Below are 17,354 nucleotides of genomic sequence, written 5' to 3' on the forward strand. Positions count from 1 at the left end.
GCTGTGGGTGTCTCGGGCTGTGGGTCGAGCGCCACCCTAAACGCTTCTTTCCTGCTCGGAACGCTGATTCGCTTCTAGAGCCATTCGTGAATTGATATCTACTGGTACTTCGGCTTGAATTTCGGGTTCCTCGATTCGAGCCTCGTTGCCGTTGTTGGATAGCCTTTCGGCCACGGGCACCAAGTTGTTGGTTTCATCCTGAAGGCCGGCTTCGAGGTCGATTGGCAGAGCCATTGCTGGTATGAATTTGCAAGCTGAAGTGTACTGTATATTTGTATCAAATTATCACTTGTTATCCTTAGCCCCACGGTGGACGCCAAACTGTTTATCCGAAAAATTGGATAACGTTGAATTTATGTATGGTTCTAAGGGTAAGTAGATTCCTTTGATCTGAAGATAACAATACACGTATTTATGATGTAAAATAGGAAATGATGAACAAAGATACTTAGTGAGCTTTAGAAAGATAAACGTAATGAATTCTTAATCCCAGGGAAGATGTCTTCTATTACAATCTATCTTGCCTTTTATAGCCAAGGATCACTACTTTATCTATAGCAACATAATGGAATAATATTACTAGTGGAGGACCCATGATGGTGTGTCTCCTCCTTAATTCCCGCCAAGATTCTCTCCTTTGGTACGGTTGTAACAGCTTTTTATCTGTGAGCTCGATACCGACTCGAGTTCGGTGTCGGATCGAAACCTCGGCCTTGGTTTCGACCTTGGTGATCACTTTCGGGCATCAATGTTCGGGACCTGTATCGGTCGATGTTACCTCGGTCGATTCGGACGCCCCAAGCTCGACGCCCCCGTCTCGGAATTCGTTCGGGTTCTCCATGAAGATACCCCTTGACTGAGATGCCATCCTCGATCGATCTTCATGGTCGAGGATCGATTTTAACCGTATACAAGTATATAGTACTATCTTTCAACTGGTCCGAAAGAGTACCAGAAGAATCAACTTGTGCCTCACATAAGCATTTGAAGGAATTCGGGATATGTTCTCTTCTTCCACGTGTTGAACCCTTGGCTTTTTTCGGTAATTGAATACACTTGCAAAGGCAGTAGATTCTATAAGGAGCTCCTCAGGACTTTCTGGTCGGACTTTAGCCCCTTCATTTTCACTCGAATGTAGAGAGCATTTTGAATTACACTGAAAATGTTGTCCTGCGAGATGTCTTCATTTGGCAAATCAAATATTATGTGGTGCTTCAGCCATTCCTTATTCGTGACAGATTAGTCATATCCGTTTGAAAGTCCATCAGGAAGCTGCAAAATCAGGTATGCACAAATGATCAATGATAATGAAAGAGCTATGAAACAACAAAAAAGAGAAAACAAATTGGACATAAAGGGGAAGATTAAACTCAATGACTGCAAACTAAATCACAAAGGAAAGTGAATAAAGTAATGAAAGCACACTGAACATTCCATTTATACACTTAAACAAACACATGTAACCAGTATAAAATTTGAATATGCAGGAATATTTCAAACTGCCACTGGAATGTAAACTCCAAATGAGTAAGGGAAGAAGCTCCCAATCATCAACGGTGTGCCAAAATAGGATGGAATGAAATTCCTAACATCAATCGAGTAGGAGGAATACACCAATGACATGAATGTTCCTAGACAAATCATCAGCCAAGGCCTAAGGATCTTTAAGATCATGATTCGTACTCCATTATGAGTACGTGTTCTATGTGATTGTGAGTGTGCGCCTATATATTAATATTTATAGATCCATTTTTAAATGACATCATAAGTACAATTTAATGGGAGTGTTTTTAAGTAGCAACAATGTATGAATAAAAGCTTGCATGTAGGAAAATATGATAATTAGGTAAACTTATTTTGGTAAAATAGGTATAAAGTAATATCATTTATAAAATACTAGTTGTCCATTCAAAGATCCAATTCTCCTTCTTTGAATGATCAAGTCTTTAAGAGTCACGGTATTGAAAGAACTCTGCCAAGAAAAGGTAGATGATTAGTCACGAAGATGAACATCTCTTCAATAATTTTTCGCATTGTCCAACAGAATGGAAGATGTTACCTTTTGTCGAAGCTCGGATGACCGCAAAGCTGACTTTATTTTTATCTTTTCACTCAATCATTTTCAGGAGTTGATGTAGGTTCATGGCCCAGAGTGGATTCTAAAAAAAATTCAGCAAGGAAAGGATTAACTGCTGGTTCCTATTGTGAAAAAGACAGTGAGTGTAAACCATAAGAAATGCGGTTGGTAAAGCAGAAGATGCTATTCAGTTAAACAAATTGAATAAAGTGCAAGTCTCACAATCAGCTCTACATTATTTCCAATAAAGACATAACTGAACACTAAAATAATCATGCTGACAAAAGGTTATATAAAAGAATTCTACAGGGCTAGTATAATACCTCCAAATAGTCTTACCAAAATAACCTGTACGGCAGTTGTCATTCACTGAGTCAGTGGCATATGTATAGCAACAGACACATCTTGATACCGGCTGGTGTGCAAAATTGGAAACTCTATGATCAGTAAGAAGAATGATTGTTCCTTAAAGTTCTTCATAGTAAGAAAGAACATTTAAAAAAAATAATTTCTGTGCCAAATCTTTTTGTTAGTGAAAAATATAATTTTCCTTGGTGTCATTATCTCCCAGGCACAAGCTCGCGTGGAATTTCAAGAATAGTCCACCAAAGTGTAAAGTGCAAAATGCAAAGAAGAAAAGAAGAACTTTAAGAATGATAGAACTTTACAAAGTGTAGATTAGCAGGAGAATTATTTCCAATCTGTCAAAAGAATTCCACGTGTTCATTTCTTGATGCAACAACTTTATCATCGACAGTAAATAATACCAATGTAAACAGTCATTTTTTTTTTCCAGGAGGAGGAATCAATAAGAAAAGAAAAAAGGATTTAGTGGGTGCATGAGTCACTCAGTAAGATAATTTTTAACTAAAGAGAAGTAACATATTATCCATCTTTCTTGTGATAAAACAATAGCTTTTACTGCTTCCAAAAACTGTTCAGCAGACGGTGAAGGCATACACGTGCGTTCCGCACTCATCTTCAAGTGCATTGCATTTTCCTCAGGTAGAAACAACAATATATTTTCGTCATATTTTCGATATACCTTTAAACCTTCAAGCAATCCCTATTAATATTTCCAATAGCATTTTTGGTGACTCTGACGAATGAGCTGAATCAGTAACCATTCAAATGAATAATAAAGAAGAAATATATTTAAGAATAAGAAAGGTTTCATGAGATACAATCATAATACAAAAGTGTAAAAACTAACATGTCCATAATTTAATAATTTAGCAGATGGGCTCAACACAATGTTACTAAAACACTATAATTCACCCTTAGAAAAGTTTTCACCTTCAGAACATTTCATGACATACATACAATCAGTAGGCGTAAAGCCAAAGCCATGGTTGTCCCAATCAATGTCGGCTAATTCTATGTTGCTATTATAAAAATAAAATTCCTATCAGTTATGTGAAGAATAATAAACAAGTAATGCAAAGGATGTAGAGCTACTTCATAGATTGTGTGTAGATTAAATAATTGTATGACCTACAGGGAAACTGCATTTGACCAAGTCCGCAAGCTCTACCATGAAGTTATTTTTTTCTCTCTTTAATTGATGCATTCTGATGGTACTTGCATTGGAGGAAGTAATCACTTCCCTTTCGCACTGTAAATAGCATTCAAAAGGAATCATTGTCCTTCAGATAATTGATTAATATATTAAAACAAAAGTGCAGAAAGAGCAGAGCAAATTACCATATGATACTAACAACGATATACCTTCAGATCAGCTGATTGTTATCCTACCACATGTCTTGATTTTGCAAATCAAATGTTATGTGGTGCTTCAGCCATTCCTTTTTTGTGGCAGAAGTTTGATGTCCAAACATCTTCCTGAACACCTCGAGTAGTTTATCAGTTGAAATGTCATTAAATGGCATACAATTATGATTGTCTGATCGCAGAGCATCATAAACAGATTAGTTACTTGCATCAGACAACTTTAATATATTCACAATTTTTTCCATTTGAATCAGCAAGCTGGTTTTCCAATCAAATATTTTATCTAATGTCTGGAGTTCTGCTCCATTAAGATTTTTCATTTGCGTAATTCACATTTCATTTGCATTAACATATAGAAAGATGAAGCACATCCAAATAGACTAAAAAGAATCTCTATGTTGAACTTCTTTTTCTATATGCAGTTAAGGCTCTATACTAACTGCACTTGTTCTAACTTTTAGTAAATCAAAGAAATAACATTATTCTCCAAAACAACTTTCAATTTATCAAAACCACCATCCATGACGAATCGACCTGTGGCCACCCATAACTCTAACCCCCATCAACAACTATGACAAAAATTAATTTAGGCTGCACGTTGTAATCTCGAGAGTGACATTCATACTTTTTATAATCTCCTTCATAGTATTCCAGACTTTGTCACGGGCAGAAAGATGCAATGTAGTACAACACAACTTAAAATTGGGTGCTTTTGATTGCTTAGATGACGTTATTGATGCTCTATAAGTCCTACCAGTTACATTCTAGAGGCTTTCCCTATTTATTGTATAGTTAAAAATTGTCTAAGAAACTTATCGGGCGCGGATCTAATGTATCACTTATGGGTTAATTTAAACCCAGCAACTTTGGCTCGAACACTGTATTAGTATTTGTTTAAAAAGCCACTAAATAAATACAAATAATTAATCTTAAACATAGAAAATTAAATTATGAATCCCCAAATTGACCACTCAAGTAAGTCGGAATTATAAGCTATTTGGATGTCGGATAAGATTAATTTTCTATATTCAAATCCCATCTATCGAGGTGGACCCAATTTATTACAAACATTGGATTTAAAATGAAAATTAATCAATCATACTCTTCATTTTCTTTTTCAAAAAAATTAAAATGTATCCAACTGACATGGGATAATCATATATACCACAAAATTAGAGAAGGAACAAACGAAGATGTCTAAAGATTGAAAAGAGGGTAGAAGCCTTAGAAGGAGAACCTGACTTCAGGGTTGCTGCAGATATTACGAACCAATAGCATGCCATAAATCTAATCATAAATCAACAGTAAACCCAATAGCGAAAAACACCCCAAATGACCCATTAACAAAGTCGCCGATTTTCAAGGCAAATAGAAAAACAGAGAAGCAGAAGACACGCTAATTTTACAGAAGGCTATTTCGATGACGACCTACTATATACTAACTGGGTTTGTTCTAGTTTTTTAGTAAATTAAAGAAATAACTTTATTCTCCAAAATAATTTTCAATTTATCAAAACGACCGTCCATAGCGAATCAGGCCGTGGCCAGCCATAACTGTCACCTCCATCACAACTATGACAAAATCAGAAGAAGGAAACTCGAAATAATACAGTATGAACTGAACTCGCCAAGAGATAAAACGCAAATCAGCAACAGTGATAAATTCGAAGAACCACCATGAAAATAGAGAGAGATGAAAGAGAGCGTGAGTTGAATCAAGCTTTCAGTAGAAAAATCCTAAATCTTTTAATTTTCTACCGTTTACCCAAAATTCAAAGTAGCACGTGGTCGTCTCTCAGGCATCTCAGCCAAACGTAGGAAATCCTTTGATGTTAATCTTTTGCTCAAACACAATTAAACTCCTGGTAAGGCTAGACGTAATGACAATTATACCCTCAATAAGGTCACTTGGTGTGTGCTTATTCTCCCTTATTAATAGAGAGAACGAGAATTTGATCAAAGTCATAATGATGCATGTGCACCTGAGTTGGCGCATACTACCTTCGGAAACAACCTCTCTACCTTCACAAGGTAGGGTAAGACTGCGTACATACTACCTTCCCCATACTGCACTTGTAGGAATATACTGAGTATATTATTATTGTTGTTGTACTTGTTCTTGATCCGTGACCTATAAGTCACACGAAAATAACTTTACCTCAACTCCAAAATTCCTTAGACATCATGGAGCGACAATTAAAAACCTATCTCCTAATTGTAGAATACCAAATGCGCAATCTCCCGTTTAATTGATGCTAATTAGAATACAGGATTTGTAGTAAACTTAAAAATAATTGCATGCAGGGGCAGATCTAGCATTGAAATGTCGAGTTCATTTCAACGTAGTATTATTGACACGGAATATAAATTTGTATATAAAAATCCCGTAGAATTAGAACAAATAGTAAAGATGAAATTTTAACTTTAAGAAAATAATGGTTTAATGTAAAAAACTTAAAAAGTGAACTCATCAAATATAAATTCTGAATCCAGAAACCTCATTGTGCACTCAAGATCTCGTATTCACCGGCTCATCTTTCTCAAGAGAGAGAAGAAAAAATTAGTATTAATGTAGGGGAAAAAATAATCAAACAAATCACAAAAAGTAACTAAAAATACAGGTGAAATCTTAGATATAGTGTATCAGCTGCTTCAGAATCTTTCTATAAAATGGACAATATTTTTGCCCCTCTAATATACCCACAACCACTTATTCAAAATGTCAATGCTTTTCTCTAAAAATCTTTTTTCCCTTAACACTAGGGAACAAACTAAGTTGATTTCAAAAAATCCTCATTTTGCTAGCTTTGAATATAAATTTTCATCATTTGAGAGTGATAAAAAGTCAGTAAACAAAATTTGTTATCTAAATTGTCACTATGGCAAGTCTTCCTTTGTTTCTTCTCCTCAACAACACTCTTTACTCAAAACAGTTACTGAAACTACTGCCAAAGCAATGGAGGAACAACAAATTGTAGCTCCTAATAAAGCAAGTAATGGTATAGGAATTGTTGAGTTTTTTGAAGGGAAAACCCTTCTAGTCACCGGTGCCACAGGGTTTCTCGCAAAGGGTATTTCCTTATATGGTCTTACGCAATCATCAACTCTTAGCAAACTTTTGGGATGAGTTAGACTCAAAATCCAATTATTTATCATAGTATTAAAATCAGACCCATCTCTTTATTATTTCACCCGATGTTTGGCTCCCATCTTATATTATCAATGCTCTAGATTTTTGGGGTTGAGTTAGACCTAAAGTCTATTCTTTTGTCATGTTATCAGAAACAACCCATCCATTTATTATTTAACCGGATTTCTAGCTAGATGTCCAGTCCTAATAAAGGGTGTGGGGGGGGGGGGAGGGGGGAGGGGTTACTTGTATCCTTAAATGAACTTGGGCAATCCTCACCTCTTGAGTTTAGTCGGCCATGGTCCATTGGATGGTCGGTGCAAGGCCAGAAATTGGAACACAATGATTCCCCTCGTTCACGTCTTTCGCTTCAGGGCATGTCCCTCGGTGTGGTCAGTATTCCATACTGCCGGGCAGCGAAGCTTACACTTGTTCACTAATTATGTCAGTTTACCCGGGCCCTTTTCAAGTCGGGAATGCCACATCAGTCTGATATTCTAATACGTTGAATTTAGCTTTTGGGGTTGAGTTCGGCCAAAAGTCTATTTTTTGTCAATATTCACGACCCAAAAAAAAAAAGGAAGGAGGGGTAGCGTGATTTTTGCTGTTTAGTGCCTAAATTTGTTCGTCGCTAATTTTTTTTATTTAGTAATTTAATTAGCCTTTGATGAGAGACTACTTGCATTTATTTGCTTTCAAAAACATATACAAGTAAATTCTTTAGATTGAGTATACACATATCTTCAGTCCCTATAAATATTCAATTAGGATGTTTAGTTTCTAAAGCTTTTTAATATGATGAGTAAGAATGTTTGAAGATCTTATGAAAAATTAGCATCACTAATATCACCTATTTGACCTTGTACATGCCTTTCTAAAAAAAAAAAAAAAACCATATGCCTACTCACATCTTAGTTTTCATATGTTGTGGCCAAAGATCTCCAAATTATTTTTTCCATTTACAATATATAACTTAAAACATGTCTTCTTTGTTTCAGCTATTATATATTTCAAATAAAATAATAGTAATATATTTGCAGCTCTGATTGAAAAGTTGCTAAGAGCAACACCAAAAGTAAACAAGATCTACCTCCTCATCAGAGCAAAGGATAAGGGAGCTGCATTTGACAGATTAACAAGTGAAGTATGTTTATTAATGCTTTCTTTCTTCATACTTTCAAGGGAGTTTTACACAAATAGCTAGTTAAATTCACTGTTTACTTTTCGTATTCGACACACACAAATATATATATATATATATATATATATATATATCCACTTACTATATTTAGTTAAAGTGATGGGTAAGCGACTATTTAGGTTAATTCATCTACTTTTGTTTTTCTATTTTAAATTTACTGTTCGAACTAATTATACATTTTCTTTTTTTTCCATCAGATTATAGAGTCAAAATTGTTCAAATGCCTAGAAGAAATGCATGGTGAATCGTACAAGTCATTCATACTAGGCAAATTGATTCCTATTGCCGGAAATGTTCATGAAACAAACCTTGGTATGGGTATTGTTACTGCTCACCAAATTGCTGAAGAAATTGATTTGATCATCGACTCTGCAGCAAACACCACATTTGATGAGAGGTTTTTTATTTATTTATTAAATTTTTACAATAGTTATTCATTCTTGAGTCAAGAATCCATCGGAAACCGTCTCTTTATCTTTGTAGGGTAACGGTAAAGTCTGCGTATACACTACCCTCTACAGACCCCACTTTATCTGCGTATCTTTATCTTTCTTGAGTTTGTTGTTGTTGTTCAACTATAATTTAACAAATTACTCCCATTTATTAAGGACGTTTAACACATTTGACGGTTCGATAAAAATAATTTACAATCCCTAGCCAGTATATACATCTGCTGGCTATGTTTTTCGCGGGGCGGCTATTTAAGTCAATTTCTCATTTGTGCTAACTTACTGCCCATTTGATATGTCTAGGTATGACTTAGCTCTTGAAGCTAATGTGAATGGTCCTTGTCAACTCATGATGTTTGCCAAGAAATGCAAAAATCTTAAACTTCTTATGCATTATTCCACTGGTATAGGATATTCTTCAATATTAATATGCTTTAATTACAATAATTCATTCTACGTTTTCATTTTATTCTATTTTATTTAAAGCATATGCCAATGGAGAAAGAGAAGGCTTAGTCTATGAGAAGCCTTTTACTATGGGAGAAACCATAACAAGGGAAAAAAGCACTTCAATTTCTCCCTATACTAATTTTCCACCACTGCATGCTGCCAACGAGTTGGACTTGGTCTCCCAATTGAAGAACGCTATTCAAAACAATAATGGCTTGGAACAAATAATGAAGGATTTAGGTGTTGAGAGGTACGTTAATTATTTCTTCATTTGATATTGAAATGCGATACAGTCAAACTTTTCTATAATAGTATCATTTGTCTGGATATTTTTTGGCTGTTGTAGCAAAATATTGTTACAGAATATTGTTTGACCAAAAAGTATAAATCTTTGATTAAACTAATTAATTTTATATAAAAAGAGATTAGACCTAGTTAATAATAATATCCCCAGATTTATAACTAGTCAACTCAAATAAAACCGAACAGTATTGGTGGAGGATTAAATGTTGTGTACATTCAATGTTTCAAGATGATTAATGATGGAAGAATATCAAGCAATAAATAAGAATAAATGGCATTAACGTAAATAAGGAGAATGATTCACCAAATATTGAATGAGGTGGATGATGCCTCCTCCTGACAGTGATGAGTGATAGACAAATGTAATATTATTGGAACTATTCTCGGATCTGATAGAAAAATGTGAAATAATAGATAATCGAATCTTCTTAGAAATGTATTGCTTGTATCTTTTCTAGAGAGAAAGTCTTCTTCTCAAAAAGTGTTCTTATCAGGGAATCTTACATGCCCCTTTCCCTATCTCTTTTTTTATTTATATGGGACATACCCCAGTCAACCCTAAAAATACAAATACCAAGAATATTCAATGGAATATTCTCTTAAATATCCTATTACAAAAACTAGTTGTTTGCATTGCCCTTGATACTTGACCTAGGCCGATATTGACTGTTCGGCTACGAGCCTTGTTATCTACTAGTCGACCTCGACCACATCGCTTTCTATATTATCGTTCCATGCTAAATCCCACTGAGGCAGATTTTGACCTATATATTTAGTCCCTCCGCTTATTGATGTCGACCCTGGGTGACCTCGATAAGCGGACTCTGTTAGTTATGGTTGAGAATTTTTATGCGAGCAGGTCGAGTAGTAGAGCTTCGGACGAGATAGAAATGTGGCCTTCCGTGAACCGCAACCTAGGGTCGCATCATTTCAGAGTGACGTCATATCATCATGCGTCATTATTACACGTTTTTCCGATACCTTGTATCGTTTTTTGCGCCTCTCCTTTTTCGATTCTTGAGCTGGGTAATGACGGTTTGCTTTCTCGATATTGATGCCTAAACTCTTATAAATAGGGATACATATCCTTTGATTCACTCTTTGCATTCTAAAAATCGGACCTTCGTATCTTCTTCTTCCTTCCTCATTCAGAGTCCCTATTTTCTTGATCTTACTTCATATCCTTGCTTTCACTGATTTTGGTGGCTCCTGCTACTCTTGACCCTTCTGCGTTTATAACTCCTCTATTCACAAAAAAAAAATGATTAACGTGTCTTCCAGTTCTGGGGGGTACCTGACCCTGTTCCCTTGGCAGTGCGCATGCCTCCCCATGATGATGGGGCTGCCAATGTTGCAGAAGATGAAAGCTTTCCTACAGTGGAGGAAATAATTTCCCATAATGAGAAGGCTAGAACTGACTTCTCAAAGTTTCCCGACGACTACCCTGAGGCCGTAGAGTCTAAGATGGATGCGGCTGCCCTTGCTAATTTCAGGGCGAAGTTCAAAATTCCAGTCCACATCAATCTGGTCCTGGCTGGTCGTGATGTGGTGCAGATTCATCGCCCCAGATATTGCACATTCTATGCATATCCATTCTACGTAGGCTACTCTTTTCCCCTTCTCCCATAGGCGGAGGAATTCTGCCGCTACTACGGCGTCTGCCCGGCTCAACTTTCTCCTTATATATACAAGCTCATCTGCACGCCGACGAAGTACGTAGAATTAACTGGTCGCGGGGTCTCTCTTCGCCACTTGGTGTACCTTTTTGCACCCAATTTCTATAGGGGGACGATGTTGCACCTTCGTCACCGTGGAGGTAAGAGCTTGGTAGTGAAGATGGACGATAAAGCAAATCGTCGATTCTGGTATAATTACTTCTACGTCAAGACTGAGGACATGGTGGCAAATGCAAATGGATTTCCTGAGGCATGGAATTATGCCCGTAAGTATTTTACTAAGTGCTCATTTTGCTCGTTTTGATCGTAGCCTAATCGTTATGTCTTTTCCTCGTTCAGCCGAGACCGAGCCACCTCCTATGGTTACGGATATTCATGATTGGGTTAGCCAGGTCTTGCCTCACACAGTGGGGATTCGTGAGTGGCCGGCCTTTTTCAAGAAGTTCGGGACCAAGCTTTCAGCGACCGGTGAGTTTGTCTGTCCGTATTCATATATATAGTGACCTTTTACATATGCCGTGCTGACCTTGTGGTCGCATATTTGTTACGACTTTAAGACTTGAAGTTCTAATCTATTTTGCAGCCGAGGGTCTTCGAGGAGGCAAAAATCTCCTGCTCCGGCATTCCGTAAGAGGAAAGTCGTTTCTGTTCTTGCTGCTGCGGTGAGGCCTGCTCGTTTATCGACTACTGCAACAGGTGTTTCTACTTCCCATCTGCATCATCTAATTGACGAGGATGATGAGGATGAATCTTCACCGAATGATGATAATCTGCTTCACCGTAAGAGGCGATCTGTCGATATCGGTGAGGGAGCTGTCCGCGTGGGGAGTTCGGCTGTCACACCCCGAACTCGAGAGCGTGACCGACGGTCAACCGAGTAAACCCAGTAGAGCAAACCTAATTTATATTAACCTCTCATCATTAATCATGCATGATTTACCATAACATAATTAGATCTTACCTTTCATATTTAATACATTTGGATCAATGGCCTAAATTTCTCCTCACGATGGGTACATAGCTTTGTAAATACTGTAAATACTGTGAACATATATACATGAAAAAACTCAAAACTTTAAGTACATAACCCACAGTGTACATGGAGCTTTTATGACAATAGATACCTATATACATAAAATGAATTAGACCCAAACACCTACTTGAACTGTAGCGGGTTGACCATAAGCTGAGTAGTGAAGAAGATCCCTATCAAAGATCCATATCATCCTGTAGAAGTATACCTGTATCCATTCCACGTGAGTACATGTGGAATAGTACTCATATGTAAGGCAGTCAAAACAACATATGAAAATACGGTAACTCAAATAAGAGGCAAATAAAGTACATCAAGAAACTACGAAACATCCCATAGGATCACATTTCAAGTCTTATTATACTTGCATCATTCTAAACTTCTTTTAGGACCAACTAAGCCATATGAACTTTACGTGGAATACATAATATAGTGTAATTGTAACAACATGTAAAAACAAGGCCAATGAAAGTGGCACCTTCTTATCTTATTTTTCACATATACATTTCATAGACCGTCCTTAATGTTCACATATCATATTAAACACATATGCGTCTCATAGACCGTTCGCAGTATCATCTATACAGTATACCTATTCAAGGGCTTGGCAATACAACATGAATATGATGAATCATAGTAACAATAAAAGGGCTTAGATAGCCATCAACGGCGAGCCAATTTACTAAGAACTTCCATTAATCATTTATAGATATTAAGTCGGGGATCCTCTATAACCACATTCACACAAAGCGGCCCTGCCGCCTCACCCCAATATATGCGGGTGGAGGTGTATCACTGTCACGATTCAATTTCTCCTATAAGTCATGATGGCGCCTAATGCTACTGTCAGGCAAGCCAACGTCGATTATATCAATTATTTACTCATTTTTATTACTTTTAAAATCATAACTCCCATTCAATTAAATAATATAAAATAAAACCTACAGGGTGATAAAACATCTAGCAGAAATCCCTAGAACCCGGTGTCACCAATGCATGAGCATTAATTAGGAAATATGATAAAATACAACATCTCTCTCGAATACAAATTAGACAGAAAAATATAAATAACTCTGATGGAGACTCTGTGTATTGCAGACTCGTAACACGGGATGCAGCTCGTCTAAGACCCCGCGATAGCCGCGCCTCTGTGCCCACAAGATCACAAGACATATATGTACCTGTACAAAATGTGCAGCAAGTGTAACATGAGTACTTAAATCAACGCATACCCAGTAAATATCTAGTCTAACCTCGAAGAAGTAGTGACGAGAGGTCATTTTCGACACTTACTATGGCTAACAATAAAGTACCGAAATTTTAGTTAAGCATGGATCATATAAATACAGCCGAAAACTCAATAACAAGGAATAAATAAACAACTCTTCCACTAATAGTAAATCTAAAATTTAATTTTCATTATTTAACAAATTAATCTTTCAAGCCAATGAAACAATATCAATTATAATTGGACTTCAAGAATTTTTACGCACGAATTATGCTGAGGTCGTACGACCCGATCAAACATACAAATATATAAATTGTGCACTGCCGAGGGTCGAACGACATGAACCATAGATGCATCTATCTACTACCGAGGCGCTCGGCCCGCTCCACCAGAAGAGGAAATACTTTATAAACAACCGATTCAAGATTTATTAAGAGGCTAATATTCAATGAAACACTAATCCTCATTAACGGTAAAGTGACCCGTCCGAAACTCAAGTAAATGAAATTTAAGCTTTTACATTTCATTTATCAAGTTCCAATGTGATTTAAGCAATTAACTTAACAAGTAGGATACCACATCACAAGTATAACATGATTTAGTTCCTAGACTACCCGGACATAAGAATAATTAGTAGCTACGTACAGACTCTTGTCACCTCGTGTGTACGCAGCTACCCACCCTCAAATAGAAGCACACATAAATCAATTCACCTATGGGGTTAATTCCCTCTAACAAGGTTTGAAAAGAGACTTACCTCGCTCTGAAGTTCCATAACTAGCTCCCAAAGCTCTTCCAACACTCAAATCGATGCCTATCACTCCAAAACTAGTCAATCAATGAGCAATTCCATAAATATATATTCTAATATTCATTATAATCCAATTTATAACAGTTTTCAACTCCGCTTGAAAAGTCGATAAATTTATCCTCGGGCCCACGTGCCCGGATTCCGAAAATATTCGAAGGTAAACATTACCCGTAGAATCACAAACTCAAATATATAATTTATTCTCAATTCCATGCCCAAATTCGTAGTCAAAATCCAAAAATACCAGTTTCTAGGTTTTCTACCAAAATCCCAATTTCTATAAATTTTCATTCTTAAATCCTTATAGAGTCTATGTATTTAACATACAATAAGTGGTAATAACTTACCTATAGATGACAAAAACCTCCACTTGAAGCTCCTAAAAAATGCCCAACCAAGAAAGAATGAAAGAAAATGGGCTAAATCCCGTTCTTAAAGAAGCCTTCTGCCCAGCGACATCTCGCAACTGCGGTCACTTGACCTCTTCTGCGGTTCCGCAGGTGCGGCCCAAAATACCGCTTTTGCGGTCCTCCTTCAGGCCCCTCATTTCCCGCATCTGCGGCCCGACAACGCTTTTGCGGCTCTTCGTGCCCAGGTGCGGGCCCGCTTCTGCGGAACTTGACCGAATATGCAGTCCTAGCCTCCCCCAGCAAATTCTGCTTCTGCGCCCCTTCTTGGCCTCTTCTGCGGCTCCGCACCTGCAGCTCCGCACCTGCGACCAAAACCTCGCAGGTGCGGTTACACCAGATACCAGCTGCCTCAACATTTCCTTAGTCCAAAAATTGATCCGTTACCCATCCGGAATCTACCTGAGGCCCTCGGGACCTCAACCAAATATACCAACACGTCCCAAAATACAATACGAATTTAGTTGAAGCCTTAAACCACGTCAAACAACATTAAAATCATGAATCACATCCCAATTCGAGCTTAATGAACTTTAGAACTTCAAACTTCTACATTCGATGTCGAAACCTATCAAATCACGTCCGATTGACCTTAAATTTTGCACACAAGTCACACTTGACATTACAGACCTGCTCCAACTTCCAAAATCGGAATCCGAACCCAATATCAAAAAGTCCACCCACGGTCAAGCTTTCAAAAACCTCTAACTTCCAATTTTTGCCAAATGACCCCAAAATGACCTACGGACCTCCAAATCCACATCCGGACACGCTCCTAAGACCATAATAACCTTACGAAGCTATTCCCAGGTTCGAGATTTCCAAACGGACACCAATAGTATTAAAAATATACTTAAATCCAAATTTATGAAATCCTTCCGAAATGTCAACTTTCCACAATAGGCGTCGAAACGCTCCTGGGTCATCCAAAACCCGATCCGGACATACGTCCCAGTCCAACATCATCATAAAAACCTATTGGAACCTTCAAATCCTGATTCCGAGGTCGTTTACTCAAAATTCAAATCTTAGTCAATTCTCCTAATTTAAAGCTTCCGAAATGAGAATCTTCTTTCCAAATTAACTCTGAACTTTCCTCATGTCATGTGGCTATCCTACCGCCGAATCCATACGCTACTCTGTCACTCTTACATCAGCTAAACCATCTTCCTTAAGTAACTGCTTGACCTCTGCTCTTCATACTTGACCTGTTAGTAATTCAACCACCGCAAAACACTTCCCACATCTCCTTCCTCGTCCTTCGCTGCCCAATTGTTGCCTCAAAATCAAATCCATCTCTGTAACACTTTAGATAATAAATTTCCACCAACTCCAAGCCTCCTAGAAGATCATCCTTCTTGAGCCATCAATATTAGAAATTCCCATTTGATTCCGAAATCGCTACACCCCGCTATCTTTGACAACCGCTTCTCCGGCACTATTTCACTCTACCCTACCCCGAAGGCAAATTGATGAAGACCATAACACCGGCGAACCTTAACGTGTCCAGCAAGGACGATGACACCACATCACAATTGAAAATATCCCCCCCCCCCCACTCGAAAATACCAAGTCTCGTTACCCCATTATCCCAAACCTGAACATGCATAGTCCGATTGCCTTTCCTCCGCTGGAAATAAAATGATGAACCTCTGAATCATGCACTGAGAAAAACCTCCTTTCAAGCCATTCACTGCGACGGCACATAAACGAGCACCCCACTATTATATCAATACTGTGAGATAACAACTCATAAACATCATAGCAATCTGTGCGTAGCCTCGATCCCATCGAAAATACAGCTATTGAGCTGAAATGACAGAACATCCTTCCACAAAAAGACGATAATAACTTGCTCGAAAGATCAGGGAGAAACATCCTGCTCCACGTCTGTAGTACCACTGCAACTCCTCGATGTCCAATTGACACGAGTGCTCGACACCTTACAAGAATGAGTAGGAAGGAGATAAAGGCATAAGCCTCGAGGGAATCAAATCGCACGATGGGGAATCAAGAAGGGAAGTGCTCCTAACAGCCCTATAGCCTCTTGAAGATAAGTACAGAAGTATCCGTACAGATCCGCAAGACTCTACTAGACTTGCTCATGACTCGTGAGACCTAAATGAACCTAATGCTCTGATACCATGTTGTCACGACCCAATTTTTCCTATAATCCGTGATGGCTCCTAACGCTACCGTCATGCAAGCCAACGTCGATTATATCAATTATTTACTCATTTTTATTTCTTTTAAAATCATAAATCCCATTCAATTAAATAATATGAAATAAAACCTATAGGGTGATAAAAATAGTAAATATGTGAACCACCATACCAAACATCTAGCAGAAATCCCCAGAACCCGGTGTCACCAGTGCATGAGCATTAATTAGGAAATATGATAAAATACAATATATGTCTAGAATACAAATTAGACTGAAAAATATAAATAACTCTGATGGACACTCCGTGTGCTGCGTACTCATAACACGGGATGCATCTCGCCTAAATCCCCGCAATAGCCGTGCCTCTGTGCCCACAAGATCACAAGACATATATGTACATGTACAAAATATGCAGTAAGTATAGCATGGGTACGTAAATAAACGCGTACCCAGTAAGTATCTAGTCTAACCTCAAAGAAGTAGTGACGAGAGGTCGGATTCGACACTTACTATTTCTAACAATAAAGTACCAAAATTTTAGTTAAGCATGGATCATATAAATACGGCTGAAAACTCAATAACAAGGAATAAATAAACAACTCTTCCACTGATAGTAAATCCAAAATTTAGTTTTCCTTATTTAACAAATTAATCTTTCATGCCAACAAAACAATATCAATTATAATTAGACTTC

The 17,354-nt window shown here is 37.5% G+C and overlaps 1 protein-coding gene and 1 long non-coding RNA gene across 4 annotated transcripts in view; one reads left to right on the forward strand and one right to left on the reverse strand.

Moving 5' to 3' along the window:
* Positions 1 to 433: 433 nt before the first annotated feature.
* On the reverse strand, positions 434 to 5,737 carry LOC142164572 (uncharacterized). 3 transcript variants are annotated; one of them, XR_012695323.1, is made up of 5 exons: positions 3,806 to 5,737; positions 3,576 to 3,692; positions 2,401 to 2,492; positions 2,060 to 2,159; positions 434 to 1,272 (listed from the first exon to the last, which is right to left on the reverse strand). It is a non-coding gene; the product is annotated as an uncharacterized LOC142164572 (long non-coding RNA). The 3 variants fall into 3 exon arrangements; XR_012695322.1 differs by having other exon boundaries at positions 3,782 to 5,737; XR_012695324.1 differs by having other exon boundaries at positions 3,123 to 3,692; positions 3,782 to 5,737.
* Positions 5,738 to 6,390: 653 nt separating this feature from the next.
* The window catches only part of LOC107773344 (fatty acyl-CoA reductase 2, chloroplastic-like), a 55,846-nt gene continuing 44,882 nt past the window's right edge, over positions 6,391 to 17,354 (forward strand). Inside the window, exons 1-5 of the mRNA XM_075222458.1 lie at positions 6,391 to 6,879; positions 7,979 to 8,082; positions 8,337 to 8,536; positions 8,892 to 8,992; positions 9,075 to 9,288. Coding sequence (XP_075078559.1) covers positions 6,528 to 6,879; positions 7,979 to 8,082; positions 8,337 to 8,536; positions 8,892 to 8,992; positions 9,075 to 9,288 — 971 coding nt within the window. The 5' untranslated portion in view covers positions 6,391 to 6,527. The remainder of the gene's footprint in view (positions 6,880 to 7,978; positions 8,083 to 8,336; positions 8,537 to 8,891; positions 8,993 to 9,074; positions 9,289 to 17,354) is intronic.

This window comes from Nicotiana tabacum, chromosome 10 (genome assembly GCF_000715075.1).
Source record: "Nicotiana tabacum cultivar K326 chromosome 10, ASM71507v2, whole genome shotgun sequence".
In the NCBI taxonomy this organism is placed as follows: Eukaryota; Viridiplantae; Streptophyta; class Magnoliopsida; order Solanales; family Solanaceae; genus Nicotiana; species Nicotiana tabacum.